The sequence below is a fragment of the Hippichthys cyanospilos genome, chromosome 2, assembly GCF_059441005.1.
Source record: "Hippichthys cyanospilos isolate Australia breed blue-spotted pipefish chromosome 2, RoL_Hcya_1.0, whole genome shotgun sequence".
NCBI lineage: Eukaryota > Metazoa > Chordata > Actinopteri > Syngnathiformes > Syngnathidae > Hippichthys > Hippichthys cyanospilos.
The window spans coordinates 20,989,296-21,005,799 of NC_142370.1; the positions used below are offsets into that span (position 1 = coordinate 20,989,296).

A 16,504-nucleotide genomic window follows, 5' to 3' on the forward strand; every position below is an offset into this window, starting at 1 on the left:
TGGTCAGTCCAGCAGTTTTTCTAGCAAAACCAAATTGTGATCGTTGGTCCGTCAGTCCGTCGGAAACACGGAAAAATATTTTTAACGAGACAGCGCAAGTTTAGCAGACATGTTGTGACGTACTGGTCAAAAGGCAATGAGTAACATTCAACTGTGGCATTATGATTATCAAAGAAGATTATTCTGACCTTTCGCAGCTACTGAGGTAACCCTTAACATTGCTGATGGGGCTGGTCTCTATAATACTTTGGACTTGTGTGTGAGAAATGTCCACAGAAGTTCCCTCACCTTTGAGTATCTCCTCAGCGTTCTCCCTTTTCCAGTATTTACAAATTTTAATCAATCAATGTCAAAATGTCATTTCTGGTCATTTCAAACTGAATTTATTCAAATTTTTGGTCAATCGGATTTTTCAAAATGGGTCTCATTTGACAGCCAGGATGGTATATATTAGGAATCAGGTGAGAAACCAATGCCATTTCACACTAGTCAAAAATATACTGGGTGAGAAAAGCAGAGGCTTTTGTCATGGAAACATGTGGGAAACATTGCCCTTGGTGGTAGAATGACAAAATGCTGGATTTGACCTGTAAGTAGCCGGCTTTTTAAATGGTAATATCGCAGAGGATCAGCTTAATTAATTGTGGCAGCCAATATTGTGATCGTGATTAAAATCCGACTAATTGTGCAGCCCTATGTGCGTATAACATCATATATGTGGGGCAGGAGGAAGAGAGATGGCAATATTCTTGTTTCCTCCCGCTCTTTGGCTCTGAGTTCCACGCACTTCTGGGGTATCTTTTGGCTGGTGTCCTTCACCATGCAGGAAAAAGCCATTTCAATGCTTGCCCTTTAGCGGCCACCATCGGCTTGGTCTGCAACACAGCCAGGTAAGGGGTTGCGCTCCCCTTTTCTACCCATCTGCTCTGCAGCAGGCACCGAACGATTAGACGCCGCTGCTTTGTTTCGGTTTACACCAGCTGTGCGATGTCGCCTGGGAGCGGTGCTCGCCTGGCGCGCCCGACTTGCCGTGCCTTGCGCCTCAAACTTCCCTTCTGCGGCGAAGACCAGCACCTTTCCGACGGCACTCGGGATCACGGACTTGAGCCCTGTTTTTTTGGCTTTTAGGGGACGTTTTAGTTCAATCTTATCATCTTGAACGTGGAAGGTCAAGCACTGACGATTTATGTGAACTTGTAATTATTTTTCAATAAATTATCCGACAGAATGTCTGTCCAGACAATTGCAACCACAGACGAAACACACACCATTCACACACTATTATACATGATTGTGTATATAGTGTACAATATTGTCATGATGAATACTATACTGTATTTTTGCCAAATTTGGCAACTGAACACCAGAAAGGTGTAACCTGTGATTTTATTTTGGAATCAAAATGTCGTAAAACGACCATTTAAAAAAATGAAGCTTGTTGTATTTAACATGTCATAAAACTACCATAAAAATGAGGCTTCAAAAGTCCAAATAAATTAAGGGTGAGATTACAGCACATGGTCATACTGTATTCCGTGGGCTTTCCTTGCTCTGACATCCATCACACCACCCACAATGCACAGCAACTGTGAAATGAAAGGCAGCCAGATTAAAGTCGTTTCTAGGAGAACTATGCTTAGTTGCAATCTTCACACCATGAATCTCAAAGAGCATAATGAGATGAGGAAGGCTTCACATGAGAAAGTAGGAGCGGAATGGGAGATTCAGTGATTCTTTCCTCATCACAGCTTATTCTGCTGTTCAAAATCCCTAAGGTGGGATCAGTGATCACCAGTAGAGAGAGGGTGTTTTATCATGATTGTATGTGCGTGGATATGAAGGCTTGAGCTTGACACCTACAGCCTATCCTTCAACATTGGTGGAACCTGATAAGTATCAGATCACCTGCGCCGGGAAACAAAATGTTTTTGCTGATGTTTTCGACTTATGGTTCTGATTTATGTTGTGGAAACTGACAAGATCAGGGTTATTATGACCGTAACGAAGCCGACAGCGTGTCTCTGGACAGCGCTGATGGTATTCTGTGATTATGTTCCGTAATCTCTTCAGTCACCGCCTCCACTAAACCTCCCAGACAGCCAACTTTGTTTGTTTGGACGGGGGGGTTTAGTTTGATTGGTTTGCCTTCTTGACCAACACTTAACCCTAACCCTAACGCTCCGTGAAAGTGGCGTAAACATGCTTATGTAACTTACAGTGTTACTGAAGCTGACAAACTAGGAAGCGGTTAGCTGTGGCAGCCAAACACGATGAATCGAGAGGAGGCTCACACTGCAGACTGCAATTACCTCATCTGAAACACCACTACATTAAAAAAACAAACAAACAAATAAAAAACATTGCATCCGTTGGGCGCGGGTTGATTTGAAAGTATGCCTTCCTGGCAAAAATGATGTGACGGGGAAGCAGGCGAACAAGAGCACTGCACATCATTAGAAAATCTCAAATTTACAGGGATGCACATAACTGGTGTAGGAGCCATAATGCTTTCTTTTATATTTTTTGTTTTACTATTGAAAGAATGTAGTTTTTAGTAGGTTGATTGGCAAGAAAAATTTAGAGTAGCAACTTTCTGTGGAGCCGGCCCGGGAGGTCAACACCTGGTGCGATCATTTGTCTTTGTGATGCAGTCAGTAAAACAGGGCGGCAACTACTGTACATGATCTTTGCGCTCTATTATTGGGGGTAAAGTCCTCCAGAATGCATTGTTTGATGATCGACCTCGAATACACAGAGGTGATTGGCATCCACAGGTCTGGGACGGTGGGGACACACACAAACATCCATGCACACACACACACACACACACACACACACACACACACCTACGGGCGCAAACAATAAAATACTGAAATATTGTACCGTATGAGAGAGGAGTTAAAAGATCGGATGAATGTAACAATAAAAGTCAGGGCTATCTAATGGTGCAAAAAAAGAACGTTCTAATGTGTATTTGAGTATGTTCAAAAGCATCTACACAGTTGCTGAAAAGTCTGGACTGGAATCATCCAACCGAAAGGGGGCAGCAGAGGACAGGAAACAACCCAACATGATGAATGGACCGGCGACAACCCCCATTCGGTGGACCGGCAAATATAAAAGAGGGCGGCGGATGAGGAACCGGCATCATTCTCACCATGACACGGAAATGATCCAGAGATCTCTGTTTTGGACAATTGGCTTGTAAACTGCATTTAGACAATTTGGTAATAATAATAAATCTTCGAAGTGTTGTTGACGCGATGAACGTGTGCATGTGTGTTTATCCCGGCTCATACCCGAACTCGCAGGAATCTTTCACAAAGGTATGTAAACAATACACCATTATTCAATTGGGCCCGCAATCGAAACTACGAACAAATGTGAAAGTTCCTACACTATGTATTCTTCATGGGGGTTGGTTCACTTTAAATTAGTGTTTTTCGTTTATTGGTTATTGTGGACGTGGGTGTGGCGCTGGGCGTGTGTGGTGCGCAATTGGAAGCCTTTAATCAACTGGTATGCAGGTACAAATGTGCGACAGAAATCATTTTTGCCTACCCTACCTAACTTTTACCCATGACAACAACCTGAACTGAACATTTTTTTTTCCTGGAAAGGGGCTCCAAGATGTGCAGTGGTTTGACACACACTTGAAAGTGGTGCAAAATTTGCTCATGTCCTCAGGTAGCAGACAAAACTGGCGCGTTTGATGAAGGTTAAAAATAAAATTATAGTCATCATTTATTTGACAAGTTATTGTTTCATGTCTGTCACGTTGCTGAACCCTCAAGGCTGCACTAATGAATAAAAGGGAGGAGTTGACGAGGTGTGAGCAGAGCAGCTAGAAAGGGAAACAGACATTTTTGTCTGTTCTACTCGCGAGCAAAAATAAACTATGCCTGTTTTGTTTTTTTTGTGTTGTTTATTAAATATCCTAGGTTGACTGAACCTAGCAAAATAAATATTATATATACTTATAACTATACTGCGTCAGACACAAATGATATTCCTCGCATGCTGTTCTCACAAAGCAACTCTTTTTTTTATATGGGGGCAAAAATAATGTCAAACAAGCACAGCAAAAATGGAGCACACTAACAAAACAATAACAGCAAGTTCTTCCTGAAATAGTTTCTGCGATCAAAGTGTTACGGTATCTGTTGACAGCTTTGCGCCAGATGGCCTCTCAGAAGCATCAGCTGAGGAGTTCTCAGACGTGTTGGTTGAAGACTTCTGAGGCCCCGTGTTATGAAAACAAGCAGAGATGAGGAAAAGTACCTTTAAACTTGGCTCAGAAACATAGAAGGAATGAGAATAAAATGAGCCGCTAGCGCCACTTTGCCAGCTTAATGTAAAGCAAATGTGGAACAGTGATTTCTGTTAAGTTTTTGAGTTTTTACTTTTTTTTACTGTTGTGATTTGGTTTCCAGTCCCCTTGGTGTGCAATGGTGATGAGTCCCCGCACCATCGGGATAGTTGAGCCTAACGTCAACTAAAGTGGTGGCAGATCGATTCTTTAATACTTGTTCATTGACAATAAGTCACAGATTTTTTTTTTCTTCCTCTTACCACTGGTAGCTGCTTGTTGAGTATACCTCCCAGTCCCACTAGTCTGAACACTGTTTGTGTTTGCGGAATAAAATGAAGCAGCAAAGTTCATCCATTTTCATCCAAATGACATCACGGTTGATCAGACAATCACCAATCACAGCTCAGCTTGAGAATGTGCATGACAATTCCCTGTGGCATTTTGGGAAAAATGTTCTTGCTTCAAGAACTGAAATCTCTCTCTAACTCTTTAAAAATATTTTTCATGAAATATACTCCTTTTATCCCTCAAAAAAAATGTAAACCAAGATTAGGTCAAAGAATATAAATAAAAGGACACATTGCACTGTGTATATCTGGGCTCTGACGCTTTGCTTTTCAGGAGAAGCAAGAAGATTACACCTGATTAAAAATGGCCTGCAGGGTTAGCAGAGTCTAATTAGGCTACAATGCGAAACAAGGTCTAGCCTATGCCTTAAGCAAGCTGTGATTCAAATCCAAGACCTCGTTTAAAAAGGGGAGTGTTCCAAGTTGTCCATCTTTCTGCTTTGCTCGTTAGGAGGTGCTTTTAACAGAAGCCCAAGAATATTCACTTGCTTTCCATTTTATGTGTGTTCAACCTCTAAATGCTCTTTGATTTGAAAATCTTCTTTCTCTTACTCCACACATACTAACAACTCAGAGGAATGCGAAAATAGCAGGAACAAACAACGGAAGGAATAAAGCTCATTAATGGATGGCACTCCGAGGCCCTACCCCAACGTTCCAAAAAAACAAATGGACCATAAACAGAAAAGAATTACTGTAGTCGGTGAAAGTAGATTCAGAATTTTAACGTGAAAACAACTCCCTGGGCCCAGGTACGATGACAAAATGTCAACATGATGTTGCACCAACAAGCTTCCAAAATACATACAAGGAAATCTGTGAGATGGATTAAAAGCGGGTGGATTTTGTTGTTTAATTAATATTACACAAAGACTATATTAATCCGAATGCCACGTTTAAACAAGTGGGAGTGAGGAGAACATAGTAATGTGAACACGTGTTTTTATTTGACTCCTCTTATAACGTTGCACACTACAGACCAAACAGCACTGGATATTTTTGTGCATTTTCTGCAGTCAACGATAAATGATGTCCTAGTTTTTTTTTTTTTTAATAATAAAGGAATGGAAATATGGATAGAATAAAAAAGGGATTCGCTAATTGTTTTAAATTGACTGGTTAATCCATAATCAAAATACTATGCACTGAGCAGTTCTAAAAATGAGAAACGTGCAGCTGTTCCTCGTGATCCACATCGGAATCATTTGTGGCTCTCACTCAAGGCAGCATAAAACCCTGTTTGGGACACCTCCAATAAATATGAACTATTCTGCGATGACAAAGACATATTTTTACTTTTTCTCTATTTTAAAGAGTCCAGACATTCAATACCAGGTACTTACTTTACTAAATTTGTTTTGCACCAGCCCTCTTCAAATGCTCTTAGCCAAACACTTGATCAAATGCCTGGATTCATGAATGTAGAAATGTGTCTTTGGGATTCAATGGGTTATTGATACTGTTTGAGGCTGCCCTTATATTTAGCCTTGTTTTATTCTTTAGGCCATTGGTCCCCAACCTCCGGATCGCGTGGGCTCCATCCGAAATAATGTTTTGGAGATGATTTAGTTTGATGGTACGTGTGCACCGAACGCGAATGAGCCGAAAATGCGGAGCGTTTTGTATTGTAGTCAATGGAGTTCGCGTGACTGGGCGCGAATGAACGTCGGGCGACGCGATGTACTCGAATGGAGCGACGCAAATGGCCGCGCGCGGTCACGAGAAGCGAAATTTCGCCTTTCGTGTGAAGTTATTTTTTATTTACTTTTTCCGCGTTTCGAGTCGCCACAGCCAATCAACTTCGGGAACATTCAACGGCTCACGCAGGGGGCAGGAATGAATCATGGCGGCCGCTCTGCGGTCACCGGGGGCGATCCAACACGGCCAGCTGAGCTTTCAATACGAAACAGAGCCAAGCAAGAGCCCTTACCTGGCTTGTCGAAAGGCGGAAGCGAGAACTTGGGACAACCGGTATGTGCAGCGTTTGCTTCACTTAACAGCTGTTGAACCGTAGTTACTGTGCTAAGCTAACGATAGCGCAGCATTCTCAGCACAATATTCAGCACGGTCTCGGCCACTCGATTGCGACATTTTATTTTTTGGCAGGCAAGTATTGCCGCAAAGATAAATGTGCTGTCGGATCTACCGTAAAGTGCACAGCAAGCTCGCTCCACTCCCCTCTTCTAGCGCGATAAAAAAAAAAAAAAAAAGGACAAAAAGTACAACAGCTACAGGAAGCCCCGTCCATACGTTTGTGATGTGGTTTTTAAAGCAGCCAGCCCCCCGCCGGTCTGCAATATAAATGAGAAGGATGATGTGGCTTTTAGAGCAGCCAGTCCCCCCCCCCCCCCCACCTCCACAGTCTAAATCTAAGACGTTGACTAGGCCGCGGTGATCAAAAGGTTGGGGACCACTGCTTTAGGCCTTATGTCATTCTACAGATCAGTAAACGGCATATTGAATACTTATAATATGAAAGCCAACTGATGCAAATGTAAAAACCTATAAAATGTTTTATTTAACCTAATTACCTCAAACAATTGACAAGGTTTACTCAATAAAAGCTTCAATTTACTTTCTTTCACATTCAAGAAATGGAACGTACACACAAGGCCTCTGCACAGCCTCAGACAAAATAGCTGCACGGTACACAAAGAAATACCTTTCACTAGTACTACTAATGCAAGCAGTAGATTCTCTTCACATTGACACACAATAACAAAAAGATAAGTTGAATCTGTCGTATGAAAATATGCTTAAATATTTTACAGCATTCATAGGCAAATGGGTTGTTTAATACATCATTTTTCCATATAGGAGTCATCAAGTTCTTTCACTGTAAAGTCATTGTGTAGACCTGCCGCTGCACTGTTGTTCGGTTTCCAACAACAAACAGTGTTTTTTTTTGGTTTAGGTCTGAAAAGTTGCAGGTATAAAAATAACCAATCTGTAAAGTCATATTATTTGGCATCTTTTGCCAGGTTACCAATGTTACTGATATGATTATACTGTATAACAGGTTGCGCTGCCATCCGCGAACTGGGTGACAGACCAACATAACCTGCTATGATCTGAAGGAACTCGGTGGAAACTTGACTTTGGAACAACCAAAGATACAATGACATTGAGGAGAACTCGAGATCAGTCCAAATAGCAAATACAATGACTTGAATGAAATGTGTTGGTATTGATCCAATCAGTTAACTGATGGCAGTTAATACTTTTGGTGGTTAAAAAGAAGGCATGACGCCTACTACCTCCTGTCGTGCGGGCGAGCGTGCTGGGCTGGATGTAGGATACAGACAGGCATGTTTGGCCTTGTGCTAAAGAAACGTGTGGCAAAGCAATCAGCATTTGGACAAAGCCCTGATTGGTCCATCAATACCCTCCTTTCAGCGGTGCTTTGTGCTGGACAGTGTTGACCAATGTTGGAAAAGCAGGCGACAGAAGGTCAATCAATAGCTCTGCTGCGAGACTGGATGAGTCCTACTAACACTTTAGGTGTTTCTTGCTGGTCATGTCGTTCCATATGCGGTGCATCTCCTCAGGGGAAATCTGGTGGACGGTGACCACTCGGCGGTAGCGGCAGAGGCTGTAAGCCATTTTCCAGTGGTTGAAACCACTGTTTTGGAAGGGGTGGATCCCCAGCTTCCGCAGGCACACGCCCACATACACGTCCTCCAGATGGAGCAGCCTGGTGTGCAGCGAGGTTTGGTAGATGAGCTCGGCCACATCCGCCGAGAACACGTAGCCGGTGCCGGAGCAAAATGGCGGGTACTTGCTGTCTGGGTACAAGTCTCTCGGCATGTACCACTTGCTGCGCATGTCTCTGATCGGCCCCCCGTTGATGACGTAACCGGTGAAATATCTCCTCCTGGGCTTGCTGGTGGGCTTCAGAAGGTTGTAGATGAGGTTCTCCATATTGACAAAAATGTCGCTATCTGTTTTGAGAACATATTGGGCTTTCGAGCAATAGGTGGCCACCCAGCGCATGCCCATTAGCGTCTTGAGTGTCAGGTTGTGGTACGAATCGATAAAATCCTCAACTACAATGTCATGAAAGATCTGGCTCTCTTGCTCCACCATGTGATTGAGGACGGCATCCGTGCTGCGGCCCAACAAAAAGAGCGTGACCACGCGCACGTCAGAAAATGTACTTTCATCGCCCCACGTTTCTCTTATGGCCTGCCGTGCGTCAAATTCCTTGTGAGTGGTGCTTATCAGGATGACAAGAAAAGGGGTTTCCGCCTCACACTTCTTGGCGTCGTTTATGAGGTAGTCAAAGTCGTGCGGATTTAAAGATCGGGTGCGGTAGTTACTGTAGGTAGCGTTCTTGTGCAGCTTGGGTGCCTTGCGAATGGGGATATTCAGTTGACCAACATAGGAAGTGGATGGGCGGGACAAACTAAGATACCACAAAGCACTGGCCCAGAAAACCACTGTCAGCAAGTACAAACAGGAGACCTTAGAAGGCATCTCTGTTTAATTTGTTGGCTTTATCAGTGGCAGCAGCATTGGAAACGCTAAGACCAGACTTTACATGAGGTGCTTTAAATTGGGCCTCTGCCACATGGGACATCAATGCTAAATAAGTGGCTTCATAACTATCGTGGATGATTGAAAAGCAAATCTGCTGATATTTCTTATCATGGTCAACACGCTGCTGTGTCCCATCTCCTCTCGCAGTAGCACTTTGGGCTTGTCTCCGACAGGGTCTGAAATCTGATGGCAAAAACAGAGAAACGTGAGTGGAAACCTAATTCTCAACTTTTAGGAGGAAGATAAGCATCAAGATTGCAAAATGTCACACACATATGCATGCATATACACGCGTGTATATAAAATGTTATCATTTTCTTTTTGCGTCATTTATAGCAGTTGATACAGGTAACGCTAGTGTCATCATTTATCACACGTAATAAAATTAGTTGATAAGCTCATCTGCGGATCAGGCATTCAACACAAAGGAAATCTTATTTTTTTACAAGAAATGATTTGGTGATCAATTTCAAGAAGTTGTCCAAATATTTGACCTGGGTGTTACACCTTTAGACACAACCCGAGGACACAGTTCGTTTAAAAAAAAAAAAAATCATTAAATACATAATGAAACACAAAATAACCATACATTTATATCCTGTTTCTGTCCACCAGAGGTGTGCCGATGGTGTTCTTTGATCTACTAGGCTCCAATTCCTCCAGCATAGACCACGGCCTTTTTCTGTAATGCTGAGCTCGGTCCCTACTATCCCACAAGCACAGAAAGCACTTGGTGAAAGCAGACTGCTGTCCCAACAAAAAGTTCACCATTTTCATGTCAACACAGATCATCCACTCATGCTGACAATAATAAATTTTCTCCAGCAGATACTTCTTCGCTTCATACTTCTTTTTCAGTGTAGATGAGTGAGCCTGGGTTATAGAGGCAATATGGTTGCTATTGAGCACCAGAACGGCTTTCAGCGACCTTTTGCTGCTGTCAATAAACATTCTCCATTTTTCAGTTTGGTACCGTGGCGATCCAGGACTGTGCAGAAGCTGTGAAGCATCTGTACAGTACACCAAGCCTTTCTCTTCAGAGAAAAAAAAAACAAGGTATTATTAATGTCTGCCTTGAGTACCGTCAGGAAGGACATCTTTTTCTTTCAGTCTTGATGCCAACATTTACTTTGGCAAGTAGAGGTTGCGGACAAGATCCTTTAGCTCCTTCTGGGAAAAGAGATGCGGGGCGTCATTGGCATCATCGCTAGGAACCACTTCATTGTCTTTAACACTGGACAATCATTCATCATTTAACACATTGTGCAAAGACAGGTACTGGAATTTCATCACAGTGAGGTACAGGAAAATTAAAGTCACTGAATGAATTTAAAGTCACTGACATGGTGTTTCGGCTCTCTCCATACCATAGAAATTCCAAACTTAGATACTAGGTGCATTTCTTGCAAACCATGTGAGGCACACAAGCTTTGTCCTGATCACCAAGTTTCATGCCAAAACAAGAATGATAAGCACACTTTATGAAATTTGTGACTGGTTTCCTTTAAGGACGAGCGGTGCATTTGCCACAGAAGTAGCATAATACATAACACGGCTTATTTCTGCATTCAATCAATGTCATTGATGCGAAAAAGGAAAAAATGTCAGCAAAAATGCACGGTCGCAACTAAAAAATTATACAAACCACAAAAATGCTGATACATTGTAAACTTGAATTATTTTAGTACATTAAAGTAAAACTGAATGTTACACACAAGATGTAAATGTTCTTATTCTTTGAGTCCCCTCGTCAGTCTATGGGCCAGGCCCCACCTTTGAAATCTGCACACTTTCCGTCACTGATTTTCCTGTACTACAAAACATGCGGATGCCAACCACAAGTGAACAAACAAATGTTGCTCACATGCATATAGTTTGGTTTGATATGCACAATGCCTAAAAATGCACCTCACATGTTCTGCGGCGTAAAAATATGGAAAAAACATGTCTCTTATTCCCTTTGGACTTAGATGCCACTCAAGCTCACCTGGGCAACTTGGCGAAATGTAGCGGATAAATGTTTAACATAGCAAATTATTAATTTGTCCTTGGCCGCCTGAGCTGCCCCCCCCCCCCCCCCACCCCCCCACCCCCTTCCTATGGCCATTATCAATCTTTTAAATCAAAAGATGAGAGCTGACTCGGCATATGGACTTTACATGCCTTAATGAGATGCCGCGTCATTAGTTAGACCAACGCTGTGAAGGCAACTCTTAAAAGCGCAGCCCTAATTGCACACAGTCAGACTTTGAGGGGATTGATTTAAACAATAAATATAAAATGAGCTAAGTTGGTTTGGGTCAAATGCTGCATGTGCACAAGGCCTTCAACTTGCTGTTGAAATAATGAGGTCAGAGACATTAGTTCACACCAATTTCCAGGTATTTTTGTCTTAATATGATATATAACATAGAACAGAGTGTTATTTAGTGAAACATAACACTTTTGATGAGCAAAAATATAGGGAAAAATATTTTGAAAAATGTATTTCATTCCTTAGAATGCAGATCAGATTTTGACAACGGACAAGTCATTTCCAGCTCTCTCCCAAATGAAGCGCATTTGGCAGTGTGATTTGGATCATTATCTTGTGCTGCAGAAGAAGCCATGGAAACCTTAGTCATCATATTATTTCATACAGTTTCACAGATGCACTGTTCGTGTTGTGTGTTATCATTTGCGGATCATTTTTTCAAACCTGCCTTTCCCCTTATCATTTTGCGGTATGATCATCTGTATGGGTATAGTAAATAGTTAAAACCTTCCACATTTTTAGACTCCTCTCTGTACAGCTTGTCAAATTACGACTGGAGGCACCTGTCAATCACTTACTAAAATCAAACCAAAGGTGCTATGTTCTAACTGTCCTAACTGTTCTAACTGTATCCTGTCCTCTACCACCAACTGCTGTCATCTCTTCCCTCACTACATGAAGACATAAGTTGAAATAAAAGCTGAAATGTTAACTAATCTGATATTCTATCTACGGAGCTCATACCCAAATGTTTAGAGGAAACGCATTTTTCCGGGACTTTCAGAGGACAATGCAAGTCAGACCAAGACTTAGCCCATTGTCAGTTTATGAACATCATGGTGCAGGAGCAGAAATCTACAAGCGGTGTTTAGTAGCGGAACAATCCACAGAGATCCAATTAGTGATAGTGGATGTGTGAAATGTGCTAAGATGATGCCAGAGTGCAGCTGTAAGGTGGCGGTACTGTTTTAAAAGTAGCTCGTCATTTCATCGGGAAAAAGAACGTGTGTTGTCTTGTGGGGGCTCGAAGCTTTTTTTCATTAGAACTTTTCTCCTATTCCACCCCCCGTTTCTGCTATCACCCCGGCCTTTTTCTCCAGTTCTCGTTTTCCCTGTGAAGGATACTCATCAATCTCTCTGCCCAGCAGAATCCATGTCATCATGACTGCTTTCCCGCACCTCCTTATCTCAATTTCCCATTCCTTTTACACACCACCTGTTGCTTGAGCTGTCTTTATATGTTCCATCTGTATTTATGTTAATCTCACACGTCTCACAGTTCCGTGCCCCGTTTCTGCACTTTGTTGCTCATTGGCCATCGCGCATTTGTTTTCCATGCGAGTATTTTCCTCTTTTCAGGGAGCTCAATCTTATTGACAGGTCCCACTGCAATCGGACACATAAGGCAATAACGGTCTTCACTTTCAGCAACACGCCTTCTGCTCTGCCAATAGAATCACTAAACCATCAGGGTCATCTCCATGTTGTCGCTTGCGCTCTTTATGTAAATCAACTTTTGTTCTCATCTTTCATTACTTTTGTCCCCGAAAACAAATATGCATGAAGCCTTTCGAAAATGGCTACTTCGCGTCATGCTGTGCAGTCACTTTAAATAAAGTCCCCTAACGACAAGATAAGAAGAGAACAACAGTTTTGAAGAACATCTAAACTCATGGGCCACACTCAAGAACTTAGGACCAGAAACACCAGGAACTCAGAGTAAGGTTTTTTTGATCTTAAAGCCATTTGTGATATGAAATGTACATTGGGTTTAATTGAATTTATGGAAAATGGCACAATCGTCAAGATTACGCAACCATGTAGGCATCCTCGGTCACTAACCTCAAAAAACAAACCATTAGTAAAACTGACTTGGTTTCGCAAAGAAATGAACGAATTAGCTCACTTCTTGTCTTTCATCGTAAAGTGCCTGTAAGTGGCAAGAAATGGCTGAGTCCATCCATTTTTTTCTGGGAATTTTGGGGGGGTGGACTAGTGTAGTGTAAACTTAAACCTTGAACTGCATGAGAAGCAAATATTCTTACAAGAATTCCAACTTTATTCTATGTAGTCCAAGTTGCGTGCGTGTTCGTTGGTGTTTTGTTCATCTAAGATGGTTGCCATGCCATCAATGTGTCCAGGCAGAGAAAAACAGAACATGATGAGAACGGCGACACTCGTATTTAGAATGGATGCTCCATGCCGATGGCAATTTAGCAATCTCCCTCTGAGCTCTGTGGCAGTGGCATCTACTCCAATAAGCCTCATGCTCAAGCAAGACACTGTGATCACTGTAATCCCCAATTCAAGCTAAATAAAATATAAATCAGCATTCACTTGATTGACAAATTGAAAAATCAGCAGACTGCGTTTCGCCTAAGCCTCATATCAAGATTTTGCGAGAGGCATACAACCACAAAGCAGTGTAAGCGTATACTACAACTAAGGCTTCTTAGGAATTTATTGAGTACAAGCTGATCCCTTTTCCATGGAATGTCAACTGAGGAGTAGGTCCGTTAAGATTTAACATCCACACCTGCTGGTAGTGATTTCAAGTTCGTTTTGTGCCGGAGTGTATAACTGATGATGATGCCTCTAGGGTCGATGACCTCTATTAAATTATCAACAAGCTCCGTTGCTTGTGCTGCACAGCATAACCAGGGCTTTACTCATAGTAAAGCCCAATACAAGAAAAAAAAAATAATCCACACGCTTGCCGGTGGAATACTGTTCTTATCAAAACATGTTGACACAAAAAGTAAGTTTTCAATTTGTAAACTGAAGATGCCATTTTGGTGTAGGTTTACATTCAAATTGTGTAACTCTGTAAAACTGTATGACTGTGTTTAGGGAGAGGAATTGTACATACAAACATAAATAATAATGGGCTGTAAATGGAATGTCACATGACCAAACAAAGAAAAACAGATTGGCAGATAATGATAATTATACAGCCTGAGGGTTTGTACAGTACAGTACACTAGAGTATATGTCACATACACTACAAGTGAAAAACAACATATTGCTGAGCTTGAATTGACTAAATAAGGTCTTAAATTAGGGAATTGAAAAACTGTCTTGCATTTCCTGGCCAAGATCTTATCAGAAATTTCAAGTGAAAATGAATGTTTGTTTGTCCTTACAGTATGTGCCCAACAATTTGCTGCCCACCAGTTCAAAATGTCCCGCATCAACTGCCCGAAGGCAGCGGAAGTAGGTATCAGCAAACCTACGACCCTTGTGAGGACAAAGCTGTTAAGATAATGGGTGAATGGATAGTACATGAAGTATACTGACAATTGTGCCAAGCATTGCTTCATTTTGTCATGTGGAAAAGGACCAAAATAAACATTCAATAGCTTTTTACTCTTTTTAGATCAGAACAGGGTGGGTCGGTGGGTGAGTGGTTAGTACGTCGGCCTCACAGTTCAGAGTCCCGAGTTCAAACCCACCTGGCTCCGGCCTTTCTGAGTGGGCTTTGCAAGTTCTCCTTAAGCCCGCCCACATGGGTTCCTTCCGGGTACTCTGGTGGATGTATCGGTCATTCTAAATTGTCCATTGGTGTGATTGGGTGTGTGAATGGTTGTTCGCCTCTGTGTGCACTGCGATTGGCTGGCAACCAGCTCGGGTCTCCCCCACCTGCAGCCCTTGGACAACTGGGATAGGCACCGACAAGTCAGCAACACTAATGAGTATAAGTGGCAAGGCAAAATGGAACGACATTTTTGAGGAAGGCGTTCTACATTTACAGCCGAGTACCCAGTTGGCGATGAAAAAGAAAAAGTGCGATTGCATTACTTCTGCAGAATATACCGGAGCGCAAAAATATATCTAGGAAGTGGATTGCATCTCCAAACTCCACGACTGCTGCAAGTTTCGTTGCAACCCGGGAGATAAAACGTGGCAAACCCTTCACAGATGGTGACATGCGGTCATTCATCGACATATCAGAACACCTATTTACAGACTTCATAAACAAAACCGGGATAATACCAAAAAAAGACACGCCTGTGGCGGACACTAGGACCATGTCTCTCACCCAGTAGGCATGTTGCTATGAAACTTTGATGCTTTGAACCTGTTGGCTTTGTCTTTGCGTTTTGGACTTTGTTGTATCAGTTTTTGTGATGGCATGCGAAGAGTAAAGATCTCCACTAGCACAGCAACGTGTGGTTTCTTCGCCTCGCCACACGCCTCTCTCTGCCAAGACCGTGAAGGAAAGAACGATTAAAATGGCAGGCAACAGCACCGATCAACAAATCAAGGACATTAATTCAGCGCCAGCATACTCAATTGCCAGTGATGTGATCGATATTGAACAGACTGCGCGTTTATGCAGGTATGTGGCTGATTTTTTATTATAAATGCAGGCTGCGTTTTATTGCCCAGATAAGGGGCACGTTATGCACGTTTCATTTTGTTGTTTTTTCGAATCCTCATAAAAACTTCAAAAAATTGTTTTATTTAATTTCATCAAAGCAATGAAACATAATTCATTAATATTGTAATGAAGTTAAACTTGAGGCGGCATCGCACAACAGAGTAGTCATGTGGTGCGTCATTTTCGACAGGATGCACTGCAGGAAAAATAAACATTTAATCATGAAGCCTCATTATGTATTCGTAGTTAACTCAATCATTTTGATAGTAGGCTAATATAGCTATTATAGATACATACAGCATGTGTTGCCTTCATTATAAGGCTTTTAATTTTTTTTGCGGCTCCAGACATATTTGTTTTTATTTTTTGGTCCAATATGGCTCTTTCAACATTTTGGGTTGCCGACCCCTGTTCTAGCCAGTCACCTCTACTCAGTCATAAGCTTCTCCACTCTGCCCCACCTCTTCCCCTCACTCTCAACCCCGTTCTTCTATTTGACTTTTTTTTTTTTTCGCGCTTGCTCCAAAATTAAAGACCCATTTTCAACTGTCATGCTAAAATGCTAAGATGGCACGCTTCACGGAAGTGAACAAGGTGAGCGTTCAGTGAGAAGAGTCGTTCAAAAGACTCGATTTGTTCATGAATGTCACATCACTAGATAGCTAAGCAGC

At 42.1% G+C, this 16,504-nt stretch overlaps 1 protein-coding gene and 1 long non-coding RNA gene across 9 annotated transcripts in view; one reads left to right on the forward strand and one right to left on the reverse strand.

Moving 5' to 3' along the window:
- The first annotated feature begins 6,284 nt into the window (after nucleotides 1-6,284).
- Nucleotides 6,285-10,029, forward strand: LOC148427823 (uncharacterized). The gene is made up of 2 exons (XR_015868241.1): nucleotides 6,285-6,630; nucleotides 9,814-10,029. It is a non-coding gene; the product is annotated as an uncharacterized LOC148427823 (long non-coding RNA).
- The window catches only part of LOC148427824 (beta-1,3-galactosyltransferase 1-like), a 63,736-nt gene continuing 54,291 nt past the window's right edge, over nucleotides 7,060-16,504 (reverse strand). For 7 of the 8 annotated variants that reach the window (XM_088437727.1, XM_088437700.1, XM_088437681.1 and 4 more), the window contains one exon: nucleotides 7,060-9,381. In XM_088437727.1, coding sequence (XP_088293853.1) covers nucleotides 8,149-9,135 — 987 coding nt within the window. In that variant the 5' untranslated portion in view covers nucleotides 9,136-9,381 and the 3' untranslated portion in view covers nucleotides 7,060-8,148. Of the gene's footprint in view, nucleotides 9,382-9,787; nucleotides 10,713-16,504 lie in introns of those variants that run through there. The other variant, XM_088437744.1, reaches the window with a different exon arrangement.